General features: G+C 43.3%; 1 protein-coding gene across 1 annotated transcript in view; it reads right to left on the reverse strand.

Annotated features, from left to right (window-relative positions):
* Positions 1-204: 204 nt before the first annotated feature.
* The window catches only part of SLC4A1AP (solute carrier family 4 member 1 adaptor protein), a 44,744-nt gene continuing 20,843 nt past the window's right edge, over positions 205-24,105 (reverse strand). The window contains exons 7-14 of the mRNA XM_008254588.5: positions 23,992-24,061; positions 23,454-23,640; positions 17,447-17,558; positions 13,428-13,662; positions 10,120-10,206; positions 8,322-8,386; positions 3,512-3,581; positions 205-546 (exon numbers count right to left, since the gene is read on the reverse strand). Of these exons, the coding sequence (XP_008252810.3) occupies positions 497-546; positions 3,512-3,581; positions 8,322-8,386; positions 10,120-10,206; positions 13,428-13,662; positions 17,447-17,558; positions 23,454-23,640; positions 23,992-24,061 (876 nt within the window). The 3' untranslated portion in view covers positions 205-496. The remainder of the gene's footprint in view (positions 547-3,511; positions 3,582-8,321; positions 8,387-10,119; positions 10,207-13,427; positions 13,663-17,446; positions 17,559-23,453; positions 23,641-23,991; positions 24,062-24,105) is intronic.

Here is a 24,105-nt window from a genome sequence, read left to right on the forward strand (position 1 = left end):
GAGGCAGCAGGAAGCCCCCATGGTGAATCTGTGTTTATTCCAGTGGTAAGTGGAACATCCGCGTCACACTCGAAATAATCTCTTATTTCACCTGTTAGGAGGAGGAGTTACCAATGAATCCTACAACCTAACTGCCAGATACACTCTACTGCTTAGGAAAAACATAGTCCCCAAATCTTAACAAAAGACACTGTAAACCTTAAATCCACATTAGGACACCTTTGCCTTATCATTTTAATAGGGTCATGTTTTTCACTACTAATTCTCAAAGTATAGGCTTTCCTTTTTACATATATACACAAATACTTTTAAACATAAATACCAAATTCAGGAGAATCAAATGAGCAGATAAAATTTAGAAAACCAAGAGCATGGGCAAAAAGGCCAGTCACAAGCTTTTACCATCATTTGAACTTCTCTGCCTATTAAGTGTGAAACATATCCCAGATGTACCAGGCTGCATGTCCATGGGTCTTCCTTCGGGATTCTGAAGCAATCAGTAGCCATACTTGTCATTAAGATGGGTTCTGCCATCTCCACTTTGCCCTGGATCGCAGCACATGAAAAGAAAGAGATTCATTTACTCTTCCAGAGTTAGGAGGCAAAAGATATCCAAAAAACCAGAAGGCCAAAAGTAAAACACAGAGAGTTTTCTTCTGATAGAAATTTTAGTTTCTATGTGTAATTTCTCATATACAGTCTTCTTTTTCACTCTTACTCTTATTAGCAGACAAGAAAGCAAACACTGCTGTCAAATTTCATTAATAGTGTGCTAGAGGGGTGGGCATTTGGCACTCGGTTAAGACTTCCTTATTGGGATACTTGGGCTCAAGTCCTGGCTCACTACCAATTCTGGCTTCGTGCCAATGGGCACCCTGGGAGGCAGCAGGTAATGGCTCGAGTACTTGGTAACTGCCACCCATGTGGGAGACCTGCACTGAGTTCCCATTTTCCAGCTCATGGCACTGGCCTGGCCCAGGCCCAGCTATTCTGGGAGTTTGGGGAGTAGATCAGCAGATAGAAAAATTTCTTTGTCTCTGTCTCTTTCCCTTTCAAATAAGTAAAAATAAATTAATTAAAAAAATTTTAAATAGTATATTAGAAACACCACTCAGAAGAAAAGCAACATGTAGAGGCTGGCGCTGTGGTGCAGTAGGTTAATCCTCTGCCTGCAGTGCTGGCATCCCATATGGGCACCAGTTCTAGTCCTGGCTGCTCCTTTTCCGATAAAGCTCTCTGCTGCGGCCTGGGAGAGCAGTGGAAGATGGCCCAAGGACTTAGGCCCCTGTACCTGCATGGGAGACTGGGAAGAAGCTCCTGGTTCCTAGCTTTGCATCTGCTCAGCTGCAGCTGTTGTGGCTATCTGGGGAGTGAACCAGCAGATGGAGACCTTTCTCTCTATCTCTCCATCTCACTGTCTATAACGCTACCCCTCAAATAAATAAACAAACTCTTTAAAAAAAATAAAAAAGAAAAAAATGAAAAGCAACATGCTGATATGCATATTGGGGAAATACCCATCTCACACATTCCTTAAGGGAATATATATGATCACAAAACTGATACACTTTCTATAGAATGCAATTTATAACAATTTAAAAATTTCATGCCTTTGATTTAGCATGTTAACATTCATGAATTTTTTTTAATCAATGCACCTCTATGCTTTATACAAGGAACCACCAAAAAATTTATGGGAAATGCATTCTATGAAAAAACTATGCATAGATTTCAAAATTTTTTTACACCAAAATAAGCGTCTTTTAATTCAATTTTCTATAAACTTTTTGAAGTACCTTGTATATTATAAATATATATATTAAAACTATAAATGTTATAAGTTATTTATTGAAAGATTATTTTTAATTGCAAAAGACTGGAAACAGTAAATATTCACTGGGAGAACTGTTTAAGGAAAAGTATAGCCATACCATAAAAAGGAACTATGGTGCGATTAAAAAACAAACAAAAAAAACCAAGAATTCTGTAACTAGCTATGGAAGGATTTCCATAAAGTGCTAAGTGTGGGGCCAGTGTTCTGGCATAGCAGGTAAACCTGAAATGGGCCCCTGCACCCACATGACTCCTGCTTTCGACCTGGTCCAGCCCAGGCCCTTGAGGCCATCTGAAGAGTGAACTAGCAGATGGAAGATCTTTCTCTTTCTCTCCCTCTCTCTGTAACGCTTTCAAAATAAGTCTTTAAAAAAAATTGTCCATGTGCCTGTAACTCTGCATTTCAAATAAATAAATCTTATATCCTTTTAAGATTTATTTATTGATTTGAAAAGTAGAGTTACAGAGAGGAAGGCAGAAGCAGAGGCAGAGAGACAAATCTTCCATTCGCTGGTTCACTCCCCAAATGGCAGCAGTTGCCAGGGCTGGGCCAGGCCAAAGCCAGGAGCCAGGAGCTTCAGCCAGATCTCCCACATGCCCAAGTGCTTGGGCCACCTTCCATTGCTTTCCCAGGCACATTAGCAGGGAGCTGGATTGGAAATGGAGCATCCAGGACTCGAACTGGCATCCATATGGGATCTGGTGCTGCAGATGGTGGCTTAATTCACTATGCCACACTGCTGGCCCCAAATAAATAAATCTTAAAAAGAAAAAAATAGTGCTAAATGCAAAATAGCAAGGTGCAGATTATACTTCCATTTGTGTAAAAAAAAAGTGGTGAAATACTATGTACTTTATTGTACATATAAACACAAGAACTAATAAGAAACTGATAATATTTGAATGTGTTTAGAGAAAAAAATTGGATTGGTAATGCATACCCAGAACATTTTTCTTTCAACTGTATAGAGAAAATTTAAAATACATGAAAAGTAAATAGAAAAACAGAATGAACTTCCATGTTCTTATCACCCAACTTTAACAATTATCACTCCTATTTCATCTATTATCCTCTTCCACCTTCCCTCATCTTTCACCATTGGATTATTTCACCGTAAATACAGAAATCATCCTATCTCTGAACATTTACACATATGTTACTAGAAGCTCAGGATTTTTCAAAAAAAAATTTAACATCATTCACACTTTAAAAAAAAGTGACCATAATTTCTTAGTATCATCAAATATTCAGCTAATATTCAGAATTATCTGAGTGACCCATTATTTTTTAACAGTTGTCTGCTTGAGTAAGTGTCAAAACTGGCTTGACATTTCTTTCTCTTTAGATTTTTTAATCTACCTATTCCACCAGAAGGGATACTTTCCAGTAAATACTCTTATAGCTTTTCTATTTGGAACCTTAAATATACATCACAATATAGTTTTCCCCCTTCCTTTATTTTTTGTGTTGTTATTGTCATGTATGTTTTATATATGTATATATATGATATATACATACTTAAAATTATAATCTCACTGACTTTTATAATCATAGCTTTTTGCTGTGAATAAAACAAAATATTTACAATGCCAAAAACTATCTATATATCTATATATCACCTATTCAACAATATAAATAAATCAGTCTCAGAGGATAAGGCAAGGAGAAACAATCTACCTTCAGGTGGGACCCACACACAGTAGTCTGGGTCATCATCAGGATATTTGGAAGAAAGTATTGGTGGGAGCTGCAAAGAAAAGATGGATTATTTTATTCAGAAGAATTCATTTACGAGGCCAGGGTTGTGATGTAGTGAGTTAGGCCTGCCTGCAGCTCTAGCATCCCATACAGGTGACAGTTTGAGTCCCAGCTGCTCTACTTCCAATCCAGTTCCCTGCTAATGCACCTGGGAAGCAGTGGGAGATGGAAGATCTTTCTCTATCTCTCCCTCTCTCTGTAACTCTTTCAAAATAAATAAATAAATCTTTTTTTTAATCTGTTCTACTTAATATGACTGGTTTAATTCTGTAATTAATACACAGTTATTCTCAAGTGTTGAGAATTAACTGAAATGTGATCCCTGTTAAACATAAGAGTGGGAATAAGAGAGGGAAGAGATGTATAATTTGGGACATGCTCAAGCTGACTTGCCCCAAATGGTAGAGTTAGAAACATACCAGGGGACTCCAATTCAATCCCATCAAGGTGGCATGTACCAATGCCATCTCACTAGTCCAAGTGATCAATTTCAGTTCACAACTGATCATAATGAAAGGACTAAGAGTCAAAGGGAGCACATAAACAAGTCTAATACCTGCTAACACTAACCGATAGAATAAATAAAGGGGAGAGTGATCCAACATGGGAAGTGAGATACTCAGCAGACTCATAGAATGGCAGATGTCCTAAATAGCACTCTGGCCTCAGAATCAGCCCTAAAGGCATTCGGATCTGGCTGAAAAGCCCATGAGAGTATTTCAGGCATGGAAAGCCAAGACACTCGCAAAAGATCTCTGTGAGTGAGATCCCAGTGGAAAGAACAGGTCATCAAAAAGGAGGTACCTTTCTCTGAAGGGAGGAGAGAACCTCCACTTTGACTATGACCTTGTCTAAACAAGATAAGAGTCGGAGAACTCAGAGGGCTTCCATAGCCTTGGAAACTCATGACTGGAGCATAGGGAGATTACTGATGCCATAGACAGGAGTGTCAATTTGTAAAGTCAACAACAGGAGTCACTGTGCACTTACTCCTCATGTAGGATCTCTGTCCTTAATGTGCTGTGCATTGAGATTTAATGCTATAATGAGTACTCAAACAATATAATTCACTTTGTGTTTCTATGGGGGTGCAAACTGTTGAAATCTTTACTTAATGCATACTAAACTGATCCTCTGTAAAAAAAAAAAAAAAAAAGAAATTATCAATTCCCAACTTGACTCTCACTGGGATTAAACATGACAACAGGTCTGCTCTGATTTCATCATCATTAAAAAAAAAATCATCTATTATTTTTCACTTTATGTTTCTGTGTGGGAGCAAACTGTTGAAATCCTTACTTAATGTATACTAAGCTGATCTTCTGTATATTAAGATAATCGAAAATGAATCTTGATGTGAATGGAACGGGAGAGGGAGTGGGAAAGGGGAGGGTTGTGGGTGGGAGGGACAGTATGGGGGGGAAGCCATTGTAATCCATAAGTCGTACTTTGGAAATTTATATTCATTAAATAAAAGTTTAAAAAATAAATAAATAAATAAATCTTTAAAAAAAATTGTCCCTGTGCCTGTAAGCAAACAAAAACTGAAACAGAACAGTTTCTATTAATGATATTAAGTAATCTATTTGGGGAAGCATTCTGTGAACTGATTTTTTTTTTTCTCCATAAAGCCTCAAGAAGTTGATTTTCAGCCAGTGAGAGTGATGTGACGCTTCTGAAAGGGGTAACTGTAATCAGGTCACAAGCATTTGGTGCAGTGGTTAGGATGCTGCCTGGAAATACCCACATCTCACACGGGAGTGTCTCGGTTTGAGTTCTGGCACCACTTCCCATGCCAGCTTCCTAGGAGGAGCAGGGGATGGCTCAACTAGTTGAGTTCCTGGCTCCTGGATTTGGCCTGTTCCAGTCCTGGCTGTTGTAGGCATTTGGGGAGTGGACCAGCAGGTTAAAGATCTGTCGTTCTTTCTCTCTTTTAAATAAATTAAGATTTAAGAAAAAAAGCAGGACACTTAACATGAGGGCATCAGTGCTAAATGGTACCTCCAGAGAAAGAAATTGGCATTTATATTTTGATCTAGGTATAGAAGAGTTAAATGAGCAAATCTGAATGCTATCCCCTGGAATCCTGCTTACAAGGTTGGCCTTTGGTTGGAGTCTGAGAATCTGGATTTTGGGAGAGTTACCACTACTTTAACTGATAAGAGTGGCTCATTGTGTCTAAAATGCTTGTACAAACAATGTGGTTGATACCAAACACAAAATCCTTGTGGGAGTCTGAAACTTGAGTACATGCCAAGCAAGGAATACCTGTGTGATTGGAGCTTATTAAAATTCCCAGGCATTGATAATAAGCTTCCCTAGGCAGCAGTATTTCACATGTGCTGTCACAACTCACTGTTAGGAAGATTAGGCTTGTCCTGTGTGATGCCACTGGAAGGGACACTTGCCCCAGATTTCGTCCTATGTGCCTTTTCCATTTGCTGCAGTAAATCATGGCTGCAAGTATGACCACATGCTGAGTCCTGTGAGTCCTCTTGTGAATTTCCTAACCTGAAGGTGGCCTTGGGGGCCTCCCAACACAACCCAGAAATCCCATTACTGGAAACTTAACATTTTCTTCTTTCTTCTCTTAAAAAGATTGATTTATTTGAAAGGCAGAGTTACAGAGGGGGAAAGAGGGGAAGAAGGAGAGGTAGAGAGGCAGAAAGGGAGAGAGTGAGGGGGAGAGAGGGAGAGGGAGAGGGAGAGGGAGAGGGACAGAGCGAGAGAGCGAGCTTCCATCTGCTGACTCACTCCCCAAATGACTAAAACAGCCATGACTGGGCTAGACCCAAGGCAGGAGCCAGGAGCATCATCCGGGTCCTCCATATGAGAGCAGGAGCCCATGTATTTGGGCCATCTTCTGCTGCTTTCCCAGGTGCAATAGCAGGGACCTGGATAAGTGGAGCAGCCCCAAAACTTACCTTATAATAGCACTGCTGTAATAAACTAGAACAATCCAAACATCCCTCTATAGTGAACTAATTAGGTTATATTCATGTAGCAGGAAGCTCTCAATATACTGATAAACAACAATTTCCATGATAGGCTAAAAAATGTACAATGAATTATATTTTGCATTTGGTGTAATAAAAGGAGGAAATTAAAAATACGTTATTCAAAGGTCTTTGCATGGCATACTAGGAAATGAAGAAATAATCACAAATTAATAAAAGAAGTAGCTTCTATGAAGTGGTTAGAGAGAACAGGGTAGATGGAGACAAGAATAGAAAATACAAAAATAAAAATAAAAGAGAGCCTAGATTTCTAGAGGGGGATAAGGCTGTTGGGAAGTCTGTTAAGTCAATCTTCAAAAATTCACTGTCCTAGATGAGATGTGGTCCATCACAAGGGATTTTTTTTTTTTTTTTTTTTTTTTTTTTTTTTAATTTGAGAGAGAAAGAATGAGCCCATCTGCTGGTTTACTCTTGAAATGCCTGAGACCCAGGAACTCAATCCACGTCTCCCACATGGATAGCAAGGACCGAAGTACTTGAGCTATCACATGCCTCCCAGGGTACACATTAGCAGAGCCAGGAATTGAACCCAGGCTTTTTTTTTTTTTTTTTTTTTTTTTTTTGACAGGCAGAGTTAGACAGTGAGAGAGAAGGAGACAAAGGTCTTCCTTTTCCGTTGGTTCACCTCCCAAGTGGCCGCTACAGCTGGCGCGCTGCGCTGATCCGAAGCCAGGAGCCAGATGCTTCCTCCTGGTCTCCCATGCGGATGCAGAAGCCCAAGCACTTGGGCCATCCTCCACTGCCCTCCCAGACCACAGCAGAGAGTTGTACTGGAAGAGGAGCAACCAGGACAGAATCCGGTGCCCCAACCGGGACTAGAACCCAGGGTGCTGGCTAGAACCCGGGGTGCTGGTGCCGCAGGAGGAGGATTAGCCAAGTGAGCTGCAGCGCCAGCTGCGCAGGCATCTTCTTTTTGTTGTTGTTGTTTTTTTTGTTTTTTTGACAGGCAGAGTGGACAGTGAGAGAGAGAGACAGAGAGAGAAAGGTCTTCCTTTGCCGTTGGTTCACCCTCCAATGGCCGCCGCTGCAGCCGGCGCACCGCGCTGATCCGATGGCAGGAGCCAGGATCCAGGTGCTTTTCCTGGTCTCCCATGGGGTGCAGGGCCCAAGCACCTGGGCCATCCTCCACTGCACTCCCTGGCCATAGCAGAGAGCTGGCCTGGAAGAGGGGCAACCGGGACAGAATCCGGCGCCCCAACCGGGACTAGAACCCAGTGTGCCGGCGCCGCAAGGTGGAGGATTAGCCTATTGAGCCACGGCGCCGGCTCTTTTTTTTTTTTTTTTTACAGGCAGAGTGGACAGTGAGAGAGAGAGAGACAGAGAGAGAGAAAGGTCTTCCTTTTGCCGTTGGTTCACCCTCCAATGGCCGCCGCCGCACCTATCTGAAGGCAGGAGCCAGGAGCCAGGTGCTTCTCCTGGTCTCCCATGGGGTGCAGGGCCCAAGGACTTGGGCCATCCTCCACTGCACTCCCTGGCCACAGCAGAGAGCTGGCCTGGAAGAGGGGCAACTGGGACAGAATCTGGTGCCCCGACTGGGACTAGAACCCAGTGTGCCGGTGCCGCTAGGCGGAGGATTAGCCTAGTGAGCTGTGGCGCCGGCCCCGCCCAGGCATCTTGATTTGAGATGAGGGTATCCAAGTAGAAGCTGAACTGCTGAGCCAACCACATACCCTGGGAATTCATATTTATTTCCAGAGAAGTCAAGTACTTACTTTGCCTGGACCAGTTTTCTTTTTCTTCAATTCACCTCTGTTTTCCTCATGTTCATTACATGATGCTAATTTAAGGGAGAAAAAAGGTAGTAATCACTATTTATAGAATAAGTAAAATAGAAAAGAAAAATTCCAAAGAAAACATGTCAATGACAACCCAATTCTCAAAAATTCCTTCTACCACTGTAAAAACTGTATTAAGAAGAGAGATATCTTCCTTCACTGGTAATCCTAGTTTTTAAATTCTAAGGATATTCTGCAAGCTTGCATATAATTATACCATGTGAAAAAGTAACAGAAAACGAAGCTGCCTTTACTTTCCAGAGTTCACCCATTACAGGTAAAATCTTTTAATGGGTCAGCCTTTCCTTTTTTCTTTTTTTTTTTTTAAAGATTAATTTATTCATTTGAAAGTCAAAGTTACACAGAGAGAGGAGAGGCAGACAGAGAGAGAGAGAGAGAGAGAGAGAGAGTATTCCATCCACTGGTTCACTCCCCAATTGACCGCAATGGACGGAGCTGCACCAATTCGAAGCCAGGAGTCAGGAGCTTCCTCCAGGTCTCCCACGTGGGTGCAGGGGTCATTTTGGGCTTTCCCAGGCCATAGCAGAGAGCTGGATGGGACTTGAACCAGCACCCCTATGAGATGCTGGCACTGCAGGTGACGGCTTCACCTGCAACGCCACAGCACCAGCCCCATGGGTCAACCTTTCAATCAATTTCTTTTAGTAGTTCTGGAATCTCTCGCACAATAGGCACATATTCAACTCTGGGAGATGTAAAATTACAGAGGACTTTGTATGGGCAGAGGGAAGTATCAAGGTATTATGTGCTCTGTGGGGCATGGACAGGAAATCCCAAAAGGCAGAAGAAACGTTTTTTAAAAAAAGCAAATGGCAGGGCCAGTGCTGTGGTGCAGCAGGTTAAAACCCTAGCCTGTGGTGCCAGCATCCCAAATGGTCACCGCTTCATGCCCTGGCTATTCCATGTCTGATCCAGCATCCCTTATTCTGGCCTGGGAAAATAGCAGAGGATGGCCCAAGTACTTAGGCCCCGGCAACTACATGAGAGACCTGGAAGAAGCCCCTGGCTTCTGGCTTCTGGCTTCTGGCTCAGATCAGCTCAGCTCTGGCCTTTGCAGCCATGTGGGGAGTACACCAGTGGATGGAAGACTTCTCTCTCTCTCTCTCTGTCTGTCTGTCTCTACCTCTCTCTGTAACTCTGCCTTTCAAATAAAGAAAGGGGCTGGTGCTGTGGTGTAGTGGGTAAAGCTGCAGCCTGCAGTGCCCGCATCCCAAATGGGCACTGGTTCAAGACCCGGCTGCTCCACTTCCAATCCGGCTCTCTGCTGTGGCCTGGGAAAGCAGTGGAAGATGGCCCAAGTGCTTGGGCCCCTGCACCCAAGTGGGAGACCCAGAGGAAGATTCTGGTTCCTGGCTTCGGATCGGCACAGCTCTGGCCGTTGCTGCCATCTGGGGAGTGAACCAGCGGATGGAAAACCTCTCTCTTTCTCTTTCGATCTCTCTGCCTTTCCTTCTCTCTCTGTGTAACTGACTTTCAAGGAAAAAAAATGAATCTTTAAAAATATATGTATATATTTTTTAAAAAGGCAAATGGAATGGCACCAAACAGAAACCTCTCCTATGTTCCAGTTTTGTCTAGGGCCCTGATGACAGCACCTACCTAGTGACTGGTCTTCTCCATGCTGCTGCCTTACAGGTAAGTTACCAAGCCCTCCCCCATGAAACCAGGTGGCTGCCTGTGTGCAGAGCAGCAAAGGAGCTGCTGTCCTACTTACCTGAGGGCTCCTCGACACATGAAGCTGTTTCACTGAGCTCTTGATATTCTTGATTCTGCTCCTCGTGGCTGAGATGAGACATGATTTCTACAAAAAGCAGTACCAAGGCTTATTGTTAATGTTGAATTCATGGTGGAAAGCCAAAGAAAACAAAAGCAAGAGAAGCTAAGTATACACTTAATCATCCAGTTTTGTGATCATGAGCTTCAGTTAACCTTACTAAGGTCTTCAATAAATCTGCCTCCAAGTGTGCAACAGAGAACGCTCGTTTTCCACTTAAAAAAATTTAGGGCCAGCATCATCACATAATGAGTTAAGCTGCCACTTACGACACTGGCATCCTATATTGGAGGGCTGGGTTGAGTCCCAGCTACTTTGCTTCCAACTCGGCTTCCTGTTAATGCACCTAGGAAGGCAGCAGAAGATGGCCCAAGTGCTTGGGATCCTGACACCCATGTGGGAGACCTGGATGAAGCTCTTGGCTCCTGGCTTCAGCCTGCCTCAGCCCCAGCTGTTGAAGCCACTTGGGGAGTGAACCATCAAAAGGAAGATCTTTCTCATCCTCTGTATGTTTGCATGTGTTCCTCTCCCTCTTTCTGATGTCCTTTCAAATAAATAAATCTCAAAAAAATAATAATAAAATAACTAGCCAACTTTAAGGTAAATCTTTTGGAAATACTTACCAAAAATCTTAAAAAATTTACTTCTTGGCCTAAAAATTGTATTTCTAGGAACACATTTTTAAAAATCACAGTTGAATAGTGAGACTTATTATACATAAGTACATTTATCATAAAAATTACAACATAAAACCTATAAATTTAATAATTATTTAAATAAATTATGGCATATGTATTTTATATTCCCCTTATTAAAATTATATTTTAAATAATATTTTGGGGCTGGCGCTGTAGTGTAGTAGGTTAATCCTCCGCCTGTGGCGCCGGCATCCCATATGGGCACCAGTTCAAGTCCTGGCTGCTCCTCTTCCCATCCAACTCTCTGCTATGGCCTGGGAAAGCAGTAGAAGATGGCTCAAGAACTTGGGCCCCTGTATCCACATGGGAGACCCGGAAGAAGGTCCTGGCTCCTGGCTTCTGCCTGGCGTAGCCTTGCCTCTGCAGCCATTTGGGGAGTGAATCAGTGGATGGAAGATCTCTCTCTGTCTCTCCCTCTCTCCTTCTGTAACTCTTTCAAATAAATAAAATAAATCTAAAAAATAAAAAGACCAAGTAATAATAAATCTGCAGCCTTTGAGGAATTACTCTAAGCTTTTTTCCCTTTTTTGTTTGTATGTATGTATTTAACAGCATTGGGATTGTATTCTCCCATGTAGGTTCAGGGGCCCAAGCACTTGGATCATCCTTCACTGTTTTCCCAGGTGCATTAGCAGGGAGTTGTGTCAAAAGTGGAGCAGCAGGGACTTGAACTGGTACCCATATGGGATGCTGGCACTACAAGTAGCAATTTAACCCATTACGCCACAATGCCAGTCCCTATTACTTTATCTTATAAAGTAAGTTTTAAAATATGTTATTTTTATACACACATGTTTATTTTGGTCCCTTAACAGAATAAAAAATATTAAAATGTTGATTGCTTCCTTTTCTGCTAATATGGATCAAAGACCAGACTTGGTAAACAAAGTACTCATACATTTCTTAAAAGGGTAGGCATTTTGCAATAACTGAACAAAAGATAATGCAAATACAAAAGCCTTACTTCTCACAGATAAGGAAACAATAACCTTTCTGTTTCTCAGACAACTCACACCAGGCCTAGTGTTTCTGCAGCCAAACCATTGTTTTGGAAATAGATGTGCATGCATTCCTACATACATTTAATGCCAATTTTATTGTTTTTCATATTATGCTTCCTATTTTCTTTGAGATTTTAATCTTGTTAAGAAGTCTGGCCAACCTACAGGAAAATAACTCCTGCAGCTGACAAAGGAAAAGGGGGCACTAAAAAGATTAACAATAATTTTTAGAGGTAGGATTGCAGATTCTTTTTTCCATCTTTGGACTTTAATGTATGGTCAAAGATTTTAATTTATGATCTATAATTTCTTTCTTTTTTAAGATTTATTTATTTATTTGAAAGTCAGAGTTACACACAGAGAGAAGGAGAGGTGCAGAGAGAGAGAGAGAGAGAGTGGGAGAGAGAGAGAGAGAGAGAGCGGTCTTCCATTCTCTGGTTCACTCCCTGATTGACTGCAATGGTCAGAGCTGTGCCGATCTGGAGCCAGGAGCCAGGAGCTTCCTCCAGGTCTCCCACGTGGGTGTGGGGGCCCAAGTACTTGAGCCATCTTCTACTGCTTTCCCAGGTCACAGCTGAGAGCTGGATCGGAAGTGGAGCAGCCAGGACTCGAACTGGCACCCATACAGGACGCTGGTGCCTCAGGCAGCGGCTTTACCCACTATGCCACAGCGCTGGCTCCTATTATCTAAAATTTCTAAAATGAACACATTCCTGGGGCCAGTGCTGTGGCACAGTAGGTTAATCCTCCGCCTGCAGTGCTGGCATCCCATATGGGTGCAGGTTCATGTCCTGGTTGCTCCTCTTCCGATCTAGCTCTCTGCTGTCGCCTGGGAAAGCAGTAGAAGATGACCCAAGTCCTTGGGTTCCTGCACTCACATGGGAGACCCAGAGGAAGTTCCTGGCTCCTGGCTTCAGACTGGACTAGATCTGGCCATTGCGGCCATTTGAGGAGTGAACCAGAGGATGCAACACTGTCTGTAACTCTACTTCTCAAATAAATAAAATGAACCCATATTCCTTTCACAATCAGAAAAAAAATATTTAAAAATCAATCAATTCCTTCTTTAAACATTTTTTATTAAATCTTTGCCAAAGTGTGAGAATATCAAATGCTAGGCTGTATCCTAGGTACTATAAATAAAAATAGGAATGAAGCTTGATCCTTCTTGAGAACCTTAGTCCACTAGGTACAATTATGGAGGCAGGAAAAATGAGTAAGGGGAGACTTGAGTGAGACCAACTTGATTAGGCTCTACTGTCTACCCTACTCGAAATCATAAAGTGGCCACAGCTCAGGATTATTCCACAGCAGCTATGGCTTCAGATTCCGCAGCTTTCAATTTTCTGTATTTCTGGAACAGACTGGCAATGCTTGCTCTTAATTTGCAACAGAGATAAATAATGACTGGCAATCAAAGGAAGACAACCAAGAAGTCCATCTCCACTGCAGGGTCAATGTAGCACAGACAAGAACTCGCTTTGCTTTTTCAGTCCTATTGTGTTAGCATAATTGCCCCACTGAACAGCACAGGAAGAAGAGACATTACCAGGGGTTTTCGTTTCTTTAGAACTTGTGAGTTCTTGGAGAGGGTTTGTTTCCTGCACTGTTTCTGGCTCGGTCTCCTGCTGTAGCCTACTGTCATCCTCCAAGTTTTTCTTTTTATGATCCTCCTTTTCTTTCTCTTCTTCTTCTTCTTCTTCCTCCTCTTCCTCTTCTACTTCAGGCTCATCCTTCATTCTCATTAGAGTTGGAGGGAGTTCTGGGCGTTTGGGGGGTAACCTCTAGAGGGGAAACAAAACCATGATGATAAAAAGAGACAAATTTCCTCAAGAAAGTGAAGCCAAACTTGTAGAATGTCTCTTCTCGGCCGGCGCCGCGCTCAATAGGCTAATCCTCCACCTGCGGCGCCGGCACACCAGGTTCTAGTCCCCGTCGGGGCACCGGATTCTGTCCCAGTTGCTTCTCTTCCAGGCCAGCTCTCTGCTGTGGCCAGGGAGTGCAGCGGAGGATGGCCCAAGTGCTTGGGCCCTGCACCCGCATGGGAGGCCAGAAGAAGCACCTTGCTCCTGGCTTCGGATCAGCGCGGTGCGCCGGCTGCAGCACACCGGCTGCAGCGACCACTTAGGGGGGTGAACCAACAGAAAAGGAAGACCTTTCTCTCTGCTCTCTCTCTCACTGTCCACTCTGCCTGTCAAAAAAAAAAAAAAAAAAGAGAGAGAGAGAGAGAGAGAGAGAGAGAGAGAGAGAATGTCTCTTCTCTACACTGATAAACTCCACAGAAGGTTCCTGGAAGCAGGACTTTGACATGAGAATGTCCATTTATGGACCCTTAACAAGTATCTTTATTAGTTTCTAGGGTCAAAAGATTATTAAGTCTGGCATTGTGGTGTAGGAGTAAAGCCACCTCTGTGACTCCAGCATCTCAGATGGGCACCAGTTTAAGTCCCAGCTACTCTACTCTTTTTATGGCCGCAATGGCCAGACCTGGTCCGATCTGAAGCCGGGAGCCAGGAGCTTCTTCTGGGTCTCCCATGCGGGTGCAGGGGACCAAGCACTTGTGCCATCCTCTACTTCTTTCCCAGGCCATAGCAGAGAGCTGGATTGGAAGAGGAGCAGCCGGGACATGAACCAACACCCATAGGGGATGCCAGCACCACAGGTGGAGGCTTAACCTACTACACCACTGCACCTGCCCCTACTCTACTTTTGATCTAGCTCCCTGCAAATGGACTGAGAAAGCAGTGGAAGATGGTCCAAATACTTGGTCCTTTGCCACCCATGTGGGAGACCTGGATGAAGTTCCTGACTCCTGGCTTTGGCCTGGCTCAGCCCTGGCTGTTGCAGTAATCTGGGGAGTAAACCAGTGGATGGAACAGCTTGTAGGAAACTAACATTTATTACCAGTGAGTAATAACTACAAGAATTCTGTCCTCTTACATCTCTTGATTTTAATTTATTTCAAAATCTTCTAGGGAGTAAACCAAACATTCTTAAGAAAGAAATCTGAACTGTTTTTTTCATTTCAAGGAAACAAGACATGTAATTCAGTAAAACAGATCCTAAGGAAAGGAAGACATTTCTCAAAAAATAAGTCCAAATATTCTAATCAAGGCCTTTCAGGGCTGGTGTTCTGGTGTATTAAGTAAAGCCACTGCCTGCAATACCACATCCCATATGGACTCTGGTTTAAGTCCTGGCTGCTCTATTTCTGATCCAGCTCCCTGCTAATGTGCCTGGGAAGCAGTGGAGGCTGGCCCAAGTGTTTGGGCCCCTGTACCCACGTGAGAGACCTGGAAGAAGCTTCTGGTTCCTGGCTTCGGCCTGGCCCAGCTCTGGCTATTGTGGCCATTTTGGGAGTAAACCAGCAGATAGAAGATCACTTGTCTCTTTCTCTCTCTCTCTCTTTTTCAAATAAATAAATAAATCTTTTTTTTTTAAAGGCCTTTCAACAAAAGTGCTTACTAGAAAAAAATTGATCATGGTTATATAATTGGAGAAGGTACCAAAATATATCTTGATTACATAATTTTCTAAAATAGGATTTAGTTCAGTAATCATTTAAGAAAAGCAGTTTAGGAAAGTATTTTATTTCAAACATAAATACCCTCTTCAATCTCCATCACCTCCTCTCCCCACAGAAAAGCCTCCATCTCAGGTAAACTATGGACTTGTGCAGAATATGTTCATTTTAAAACAGTTGTTTTTTTGTTTGTTTTTTTGTTTTTGTTTTAAAGGCAGAGTTACAAAGGCAGGGGAGAGAAAGAGAGAGATATCTTCCATTCATTGGTTCACGCCCCCAAACAGCCACATCAGCAGACGCTGGGCTAGGGCAAAGCCAGGAACTGGGAATTCCATCTGGGAATATATTTGTATAGCTGGCACCTCAAACCTCTGCCACCATAGGGAAGTTTAACCTGCTTCAAGATGTTAGGGCTAAACTATGTCCCTCCAAAATTCATGATTGAAGTCCCAACCCCCAGTACCTCCAAATGTGACTTCATTTGCAGATGGGTTCTTTATAAACTAATCAAGTTAAGACCGAACCTTTAGGGTAGGGCCCAAGCCAATATGACTGGTGTCACTGTAAGAGGAGACACATGGGCCTGCCTGTCAAAGGGATAACCATGTGAGGAGGCAGCCAGAAGGCAGCCCCCTGCAGGTCCAGGAGGAAGGCCTCCCTGGAAACCACTCCTGCTAACATCTCGATCGTGCAGTTCCAGCCTCTAAGACTGTAAGACATAGATTTTGTGTGTAAGCCACCCAATCTGTGGTATTTTGCTATATCAGTCCTACCAAACTAATAAAGGTTCAGCTTTTCGGGGGTGATGAAAACCTTGTAAAAACTGAACCTATGAATAGGAATGTACATAAAGCAAACACATACACCAGTGAGGTATTATAGGAGGACAGAAAGACCATAAAATTCAAGAGGCAGAGAGCCGGATCTGACTGTTACACAACGATGGTGTGATCTGGTGTTTAACCCTTCTTTCATCGTCTGTAAGAGGTAGTAATTCCCACACGCCGTAAGGTGTTTGAGGATTAAATGAAGTGAGGAAAATCATATGGCAGAGGCAGGTGTACTCACTGTGTTGTTACAAGTGTTGGTTCAGTCTGAATATTAAATCTATCCTCCAGGGAAAAGCATTTAATGCAAGAGACCCTCCTTTAAAAATGTGATTGTAAAATTTATTTGAAAGACAGAGAAGACAGAGAGACCTTTCAATTCACTGATTAACCACCCAGCTTCCTGGAATAGCCAGGACTGAGCCAGGCCAAAGCCAGGAACCTGGAACTCCTCAGTCTCCCACATAGGTGACAGGGACCCAGGGATCCAAGCTATCACCTGCTGCCTCCCAGAGGGTGCATCAGCAGGAACCTGGAATCCGCAGCAGTGCCTGGACTCGAACCCAGGCGCTCTGGGGGCAGGCATTCCGTGCAGTGGTTAAATAGCTACTAGGGACATCCATGTCCCCTATCAGACTGCCTGTCCAGTCTTGGCTCCTCCTCTTCCAATCCAGCTTCCTGTAGTTGTGCATCCTGGAAGGCAGTGGATGATGGCTCAAGTATTTGGGATTTTGCCACCCACATACAAGACCCAGATTGAGTTCCAGGTTCCTGGCTTAAGCCTGGCCCAGTCCTGGCTGTTAGAGACATCTGGAGAATGAACCAGTGGATGGAAGATTTGTTTGTATTTCAAGTAAAATGAAAAACAAAAAGCCCACAACCCAAGCATTTTGATATGAGATTCAGTCTTGCTAATTACCAAATGCCCAAACCAGGAGGCCAATTCTTAAACGGAACATTCATTAGAGATTAATAAACTGGCATCCTAATTTACAAATCAATTACTTGCAAATCGATTGGCATGAATCCATTCACCAAGTTTTGATACTCTAAACTGAACAAAAACCCCAAGAACCAAGTCCTGGGAAAGATGTGATCACACCAGCCCATGGTCATTTTTTACATCACTCTGGAATGAGTCATTTTTGCTTTTTTCAAAGAAAAATTTGCTCAGTATTAACTCAAGAGCTAAAAATTTAACACTGCTTCACAACTTACCCCTACAGTTCCAGTTTTTAATTTGAATTTGCTTCCTCCTTTCATGGCACCAAAGAGAGGCAATGTAAGCTTTTTAGCTTTGTTTTCTGCACCTGTAGTCTGACTTTCAGTCCTAGAAAGAAAAGTTATACATATCTATTCCAATCACTCCAAGGTTTTATCTAAAAATACCATGACATTGACAAATTTCTGGCAAAACAAAAACTACCATAAAACAAGTATCTCTAAGCATATAATAATTAGAGGCATTCAAGCCAGCAGAGTGTGACTGGACAATGACAGTGCTGATTGCTATAGACAGAGCTATTAAGGGCAAGATGAGGCTGTTCCTTGAGTCTAGTCACTTGCAATGTGCTATGTGACTTCATATTCATCAATGATAACCACAGTACAAAGGTCACTGGTGAAGGGAAATGTCTAAGCATGACCCTATCAGCAGGAGATGGATCCATGGTATCAAGTCCTATTACCCACCAGCCTCCAAAGAACGCTTTATAATGTATAACAATTCTGAGCACAGAAATAATTAAAAAAAAAAAAAAAAAAAGTGTGTGGCAGGCATTTGTCACAGCAGCATAAGTCCCCACTTGGGATACTCACACCCCATTTTGGAGTGCTTGGTTCAAGTCTCAGCTACTCCATTTCTGATGCGGCTTCCTGCTAATGGACACCCTGAGAGACAGCAGATGGTTAAGTACTTAAGTGCCTGCCATTTAAGTGGTAAACCAGGACAAAGTCCCAGGATACCAGCCCTGACTGTCACAGGCATTTGGGGAGTGAACCTGCAGATGGAAGAGCTCTATTTCTCGCTCTGCCTTTCAGAAAAAATGCGGAAAAAAAAGTGTGTGTACAGGTGGAGAGGATATCCCATATGGTGAATAACAACAAAGAAACAGGGAGACATTGCAACCGGTGAGCCTGTCAACATTCTCATTGGCTGGAGATTGTTATAAATGCTAAGCCTACTAGATTAATGCTGAAGAGCGAAAAGAAGAGAGAGTAAGTAGAAAATACGAAAAGGGTGCAGAGAACAGAACAAATCCAAAGGGAGGGCAGCTGTGCTGACAAAACACTGAGTAGTTAGAGGTGACAATGAGAAGACAGCATGAGGAAACAGAGGAAAACTTTTATTTTTTATTTATTTGAGAGGCACTACTGGTTCACTCCCCAAATGCCCACAATGGTTGGGGCTGGGCTAGGCTGAAGCAGGACACAAGAATGCAATCCAGGTCTCCCACATGGGTGGTAGGAACCTAAGTACTTGAGCCATCACTGCTGGCTCACAGGGTCTGTATTAGCAGGAGGCCGGAGTCAGTGTAAGAACCAAGCATCAAGCTCAGGCACTCTGATGTGAGACATGGGCATCCTAACCAGTGTCTTAACCAGCAGAAATCCCAAAGGAGGAAAACTTAGAACAACTACATCAGACCAAGGAAGAAAGCCCCATGCTTTCTTCACTTGGACCTTGGGACAGCCATGCAAAGTGCAGAGTAAGGATAGTACTGACACTGCTGACACACAGTGACCCCTATCAGAAACTACCGCCCTGCCCCATCATGAAGCCGCACTTGCCACTTCTTTTCCCAAGTCTTATCCCATACTGGAGTGCCTGGGTTCAATACCTGGCTCTGGCTTCTGAATCTAGCTTCCTGCCAATATAGACTCTGGAGGCGGTAGGTGAAAGGCTCAAGTAGTTGGGTCCCTGCCATCCACCTGAGAGATCTGGACTGAGTTCCTGGTTCTTGAGGCTCCAGCCTCTGGTCTGATTATTGTCAGCATTTTGGGGAGGGAACCAGTGGATGGGAGCTCTGCCTCTCAAACAAATACACTTTTGGGGCTGGCACTGTGGCGCATTGGGTTAACGCCCTGGCCTGAAGTGCCGGCATCCCATATGGGCACGGGTTCGAGACCCAGCTGCTCCTCTTCCGATCTAGCTCTCTGCTATGGCCTGGGAGGGCGGTAGAAGATAGCCTAAGTCCTTGGGCCCCTGCACCCGCGTGGAAGAAGCTCCTGGTTCCTGGATTCAGATCGGCGCAGCTCCAGCCATTGCAGCCAATTGGGGAGTGAACCATCGGATGGAAGACCTCTCTCTCTGCGTAACTCTGATTTTCAAATAAATAAATATTTTTAAAAATATATTTTTGAAAAATTCACAGAAAATGGAATTAAAAGATGACTTTTTTTTTTTTTTTTTTTTAATTTTACTTTACAGGTAGAGTTATAGATAGTGAGAGAGAGACAGAGACAGATAGAAAGGTCCTCCTTCCGTTGGTTCACTCCCCAAATGGCTGCTACGGCCGGTGCTGCACTGATCCAAAGCCAAGAACCAGGTGCTTCTTCCAGGTCTCCCATACGGGTGCAGGAACCCAAGCACTTGGGTCATCCTCCACTGCCCTCCTGGGCCACAGCAGAGAGCTGGACTGGAAGAGGACCAACTGGGACTAGATCCCAGCACTCATATGGGATGCCAGTGCCACAAGGCGGACGATTAACCAAGTGAGCCATGGCGCCAGCCCCTAAAAGATGAGTTTATTATGGTGCAAATATATTTTAAGCTCAAGCATAGTTTTTCAGCATACACATTTACACAAATCTTTTGAAGACCCATCATAGACAGCATCTAAGCCAGTATCCAAAGAGAGGAAAAACCAGGAAACACACAGACAGGAGTGGAAACTCTAAAGGATGTGGACTAATGTCATCTAGTGTAGAGCATGCTGAGGGACTCATTTATCAAGTTAAAGGATTACAGAATTGGGGATGGTGCTGTGGTGTAGCAGATAAAACTGCCACCTGCAGTGCCAGTGTCCCATATGGGTGCCGGTATCTGCCATTTGGGGAGTGAATCAGTAGATGGAAGATCTCTGTCTTTCCCTCTTTCTCTCTCTGTAATGCTGTCTTTCAAATAAATAAAATAAATCTTTCACAAAAAAAAAACTTAAAAAAATTATTTTATTTATTTGAAAGACAGTCACAGAGAGAGGCAGAGAGAGAGAGAGAGAGGTCTTCCTCCACTGGTTCACTCCCTAAATGGCCACAACAGCTGGATTGTGCCAATCTGAAGCCAGGAGCCAAGAGCTTCCTCTGGGCCCCACACGCAGGTGCAGGGCCCAAGAATCTGGGCCATCTTCCACTGCCTTCCCAGGCCATAGCAGAGAGCTGGATCGGAAGTGTAGCATCCAGGACTCAAACTGGCACCCGTATGAGATGCTGGCACTTGAGGTGGCAGCTTTACCCACTGTGCCACAGCACTGGACTCTAAAGCCACATCTTTACCCAGTTTCTTGCCCCTGCTCTATCCTGCTTCTCCCACTCCCATATAGATTTCCAGTGAAAGCATTCTCTCAATAAATCATCTGTAGAAGGATCCTTATCTCAGAGTCAGGTTTTAGGGACTCTGACCTAAACAGATCCAATGTATTCACAGGCCGTAGTCCACTTACCTACCTATTTTTCACCTACCACCATTTTTTTTAAGATTTACATATTTATTTGAGAGGCAGAGTTACAGAGAGGCAGAGGCACAGAGAGAGAGAGAGAGGTCTTCCATCCACTAGTTCACTCCCCAAATGATCACAACAGCCAGGGCTGGACTGATCTGAAGCCAGGAGCCAGGAGCTTCTTTCAGGTCTCACACATGGGTGCAGGGGCCCAAGGACTTGGGCCATCTTCCACTGACTTCCCAGGTCACAGCAGAGAGCTGGATTGGAAGTATAGCAGCCAGGACTTGAACTGGTGTCCATTTGGGGTGCCAGCACTGCAGGCAGTGGCTTTACCCACTACACCACAGTGCCAGCTCCTACCACCATTTTTTTTTTTGTTTGTTTTTGACAGCACCCGTTATACATACTGTTCTGCACCTGGCTTTTAGTGTATCTTGACAATGGTTCCACCTAAATAGTTGCCTCATTTTTTCTTTTTCTTTTTTTTTAGTTTTTTATTTTTATTTTTGGACAGGCAGAGTGGACAGTGAGAGAGAGAGCAGAGAGAAAGGTCTTCCTTGGCTGTTGGTTCACCCTCCAATGGCCGCCGCGGCCTGCGTGCTGAGGCTGGTGCACTGCGCTGATCCAAAGCCAGGAGCCAGGTGCTTCTCCTGGTCTCCCATGGGGTGCAGGGCCCAAGAACTTGGGCCATCCTCCACTGCACTCCCTGGCCACAGCAGAGAGCTGGCCTGGAAGAGGGGCAACCGGGACAGAAACCGGCACCCTGACTGGGACTAGAACCCAGTGTGCTGGCGCCGTAGGCAGAGGATTAGCCTATTGAGCTGCGGCGCCGGCCGTCTCATTTTTTCTTTTACAGTTACAGGGTATTAAAAAAGTTCTATCATATATCTAGATACATAATACATATATACATGCATTATTATATATTACATTATAATTTATTTTTTTAAGTTGTATTTATTTATTTATTTGAAAGAGAGAGAGAAAAAGAGACATTGTCTGTGCTGGCTCATTCCCCAAATGCCCACAATAGCCAGGGCTGGGCCAGGCCAAAGGAGCCAGGAACCCCATCCAAGTCTTCCTAGCAGTTGGACTGTCATCTGCTGTTTCCCAGGCACATCATCAGGGATCAGAAGAACGGAATAGCTAGGATTCAACCAGGGATTCTTATATGGGATGCAGGTATCCCAAGTGGTGGCTTAACCTACTGTGTGTGCCACATGCCTGCTCCTATTATAACTTATTTAACCCATTTCTTTTGATAAACATGAGTGATTTCTAATCTTTTACTACTACAAACAGTGCTGCAATATATTTTCATTTCCTGAGAATATGAGGGACAGATTCCTAGAAATGAAACAGTTCAAAGGGCATTTGCATTTGTAATCAGGATAGACACTGTCAGTTTGTCCAGTACAGGGAATGCATTAATTTGCTCTTCAACAATGTTAGAAAATGCCTTTTCAGAGCCGGTGCTATGGTGTAGCAGGTAAAGCTGCCTCCTGCAGTGCCGGCATCCCATATGGGCGCCAGTTCATATCCCAGTTGCTCCTCTTCCGATCCAGCTCTCTGCTATGGCCTGGGAAAGCAGTAGAAGATGGCCCAACTCCTAGGGCCCCTGCACCCATGTGGGAAACCTAGAGGAGGCTCCTGGCTCCTGGCTACGGATTGGTGTGCTCTGGCCATTGCAGCCAGCTGGGGAGTGAACCAGTGGATGGAAGACCTCTCTCTCTTCCTCCCTGCCTCTCCTCTCTGTAACTCTTTCAAATAAATAAATAAATCTTAAAAAAAAAAAAGGAAAAAAAAAAAAAAAGAAAATGCCTTTTCATCCCAGCCTCATCAGTGTACTATCATACAGAATGAATCTGTCAATTTCATAGATAAAAATGGTATTACATTGTAGGAATTGTATTTGTCTTTTGACTGAGGTGGAGCAATTTTTATATAGTTAAAAGCCATTCGCATTTCTTTTTCTGTGGCCTGTCAGTTGATACCCTTTTCCTATTTTTATCTTGAGTGGGTGATTATATCTACTTATTATTTAAAGGTCTTTATTATTATTTATAGGTCTTTCTATATGAGAAAAATTAGCCTTTTAGCATATTGTTATTTAAAGAAGTTTATTATGTACTTAAAAGACTTAAGTAAAAATCTTTGGAGCCTTCCAACAAACCAGGAATCAATACAGTTTTCCCTGAAAATCTACCAGCAGTCTGTATTTCACAAACGAAATAGGTTTTTAGCAACTGTATGAAACCACTGCCTTCTGTGCTGGCAGGGTGGGGAATGTCTGGCCTGTGAAGTAAGGCCTATGAAACATTCGGTCTGGCGCTGCCAAGGCAACCACAGGGAAATGCGATAAATCTAAACCAGGCTAATTTTTAAATTAATAATTTTGCATGGCCCACGAATAATGTTATAAATATCCACATGGCCCGTGGCAGGAAAAACCAGCCCCTCCCTTGCTGTAAGGGTTGCTTTTGCTATTGTTCTATTACATAATTATTAAAGGACAATTCAAGCTACCATGCTTATGTAAAATTCCAAACATAACTAGGACTTACTTTTTTAGTTCTGGAATCTCTGCCGGCTTTACAATTTTTATCAGCCCTTTAAGTCTCTGCTGCTCTTTCCTCAGTTCCAAAGTTCTCAGGTGAAGTTTCTTCCGGGACACACCATCTAATGAACTTCCCGATTTCATTTCCGACATGAATGCATCTAAAGAATCCTGAGACGGCGACTCTGATAGAGCTACACGAGAAAGGGTAACACGTTTAGAAAGATGGTCCAGTCGGCTTCCACACAGAGCTCACTAACATACAGCTGGATAAAAATCATCACTAATACACGGAATACAAAACAGGTTAAAGCTGGGAGAGCTTGGGAAAACATTTTGTCTCCGTGGTCTTCATTTTCCTTATCTACTACATAAAAAGGTTAAATGAAATGATTGATAATGCTCTTTCTAGATCTAAAATGTTATATGGCCCCTTAGAAAGTCTCCATATTGTGTAGGACATATCCTACTAACCAATGTAGCCAGGGTCCAGTTCAGGGCACTGCATAAAACACGTGCTCAATAAACGATGACGAACGCCTTACCTCTGCTCGAGGCTTTCAGCCTCTCAGAAATTTCAGAGAGTTCCCTTTCAGCATCATTTAACTTTGCAACCTGTAACACCAAATCAACAGGGTTAGCAAATGTTAAATCTTCTT

This window comes from Oryctolagus cuniculus, chromosome 2 (assembly GCF_051225735.1).
Source record: "Oryctolagus cuniculus isolate XC-2025 breed Fujian yellow rabbit chromosome 2, ASM5122573v1, whole genome shotgun sequence".
NCBI lineage: Eukaryota > Metazoa > Chordata > Mammalia > Lagomorpha > Leporidae > Oryctolagus > Oryctolagus cuniculus.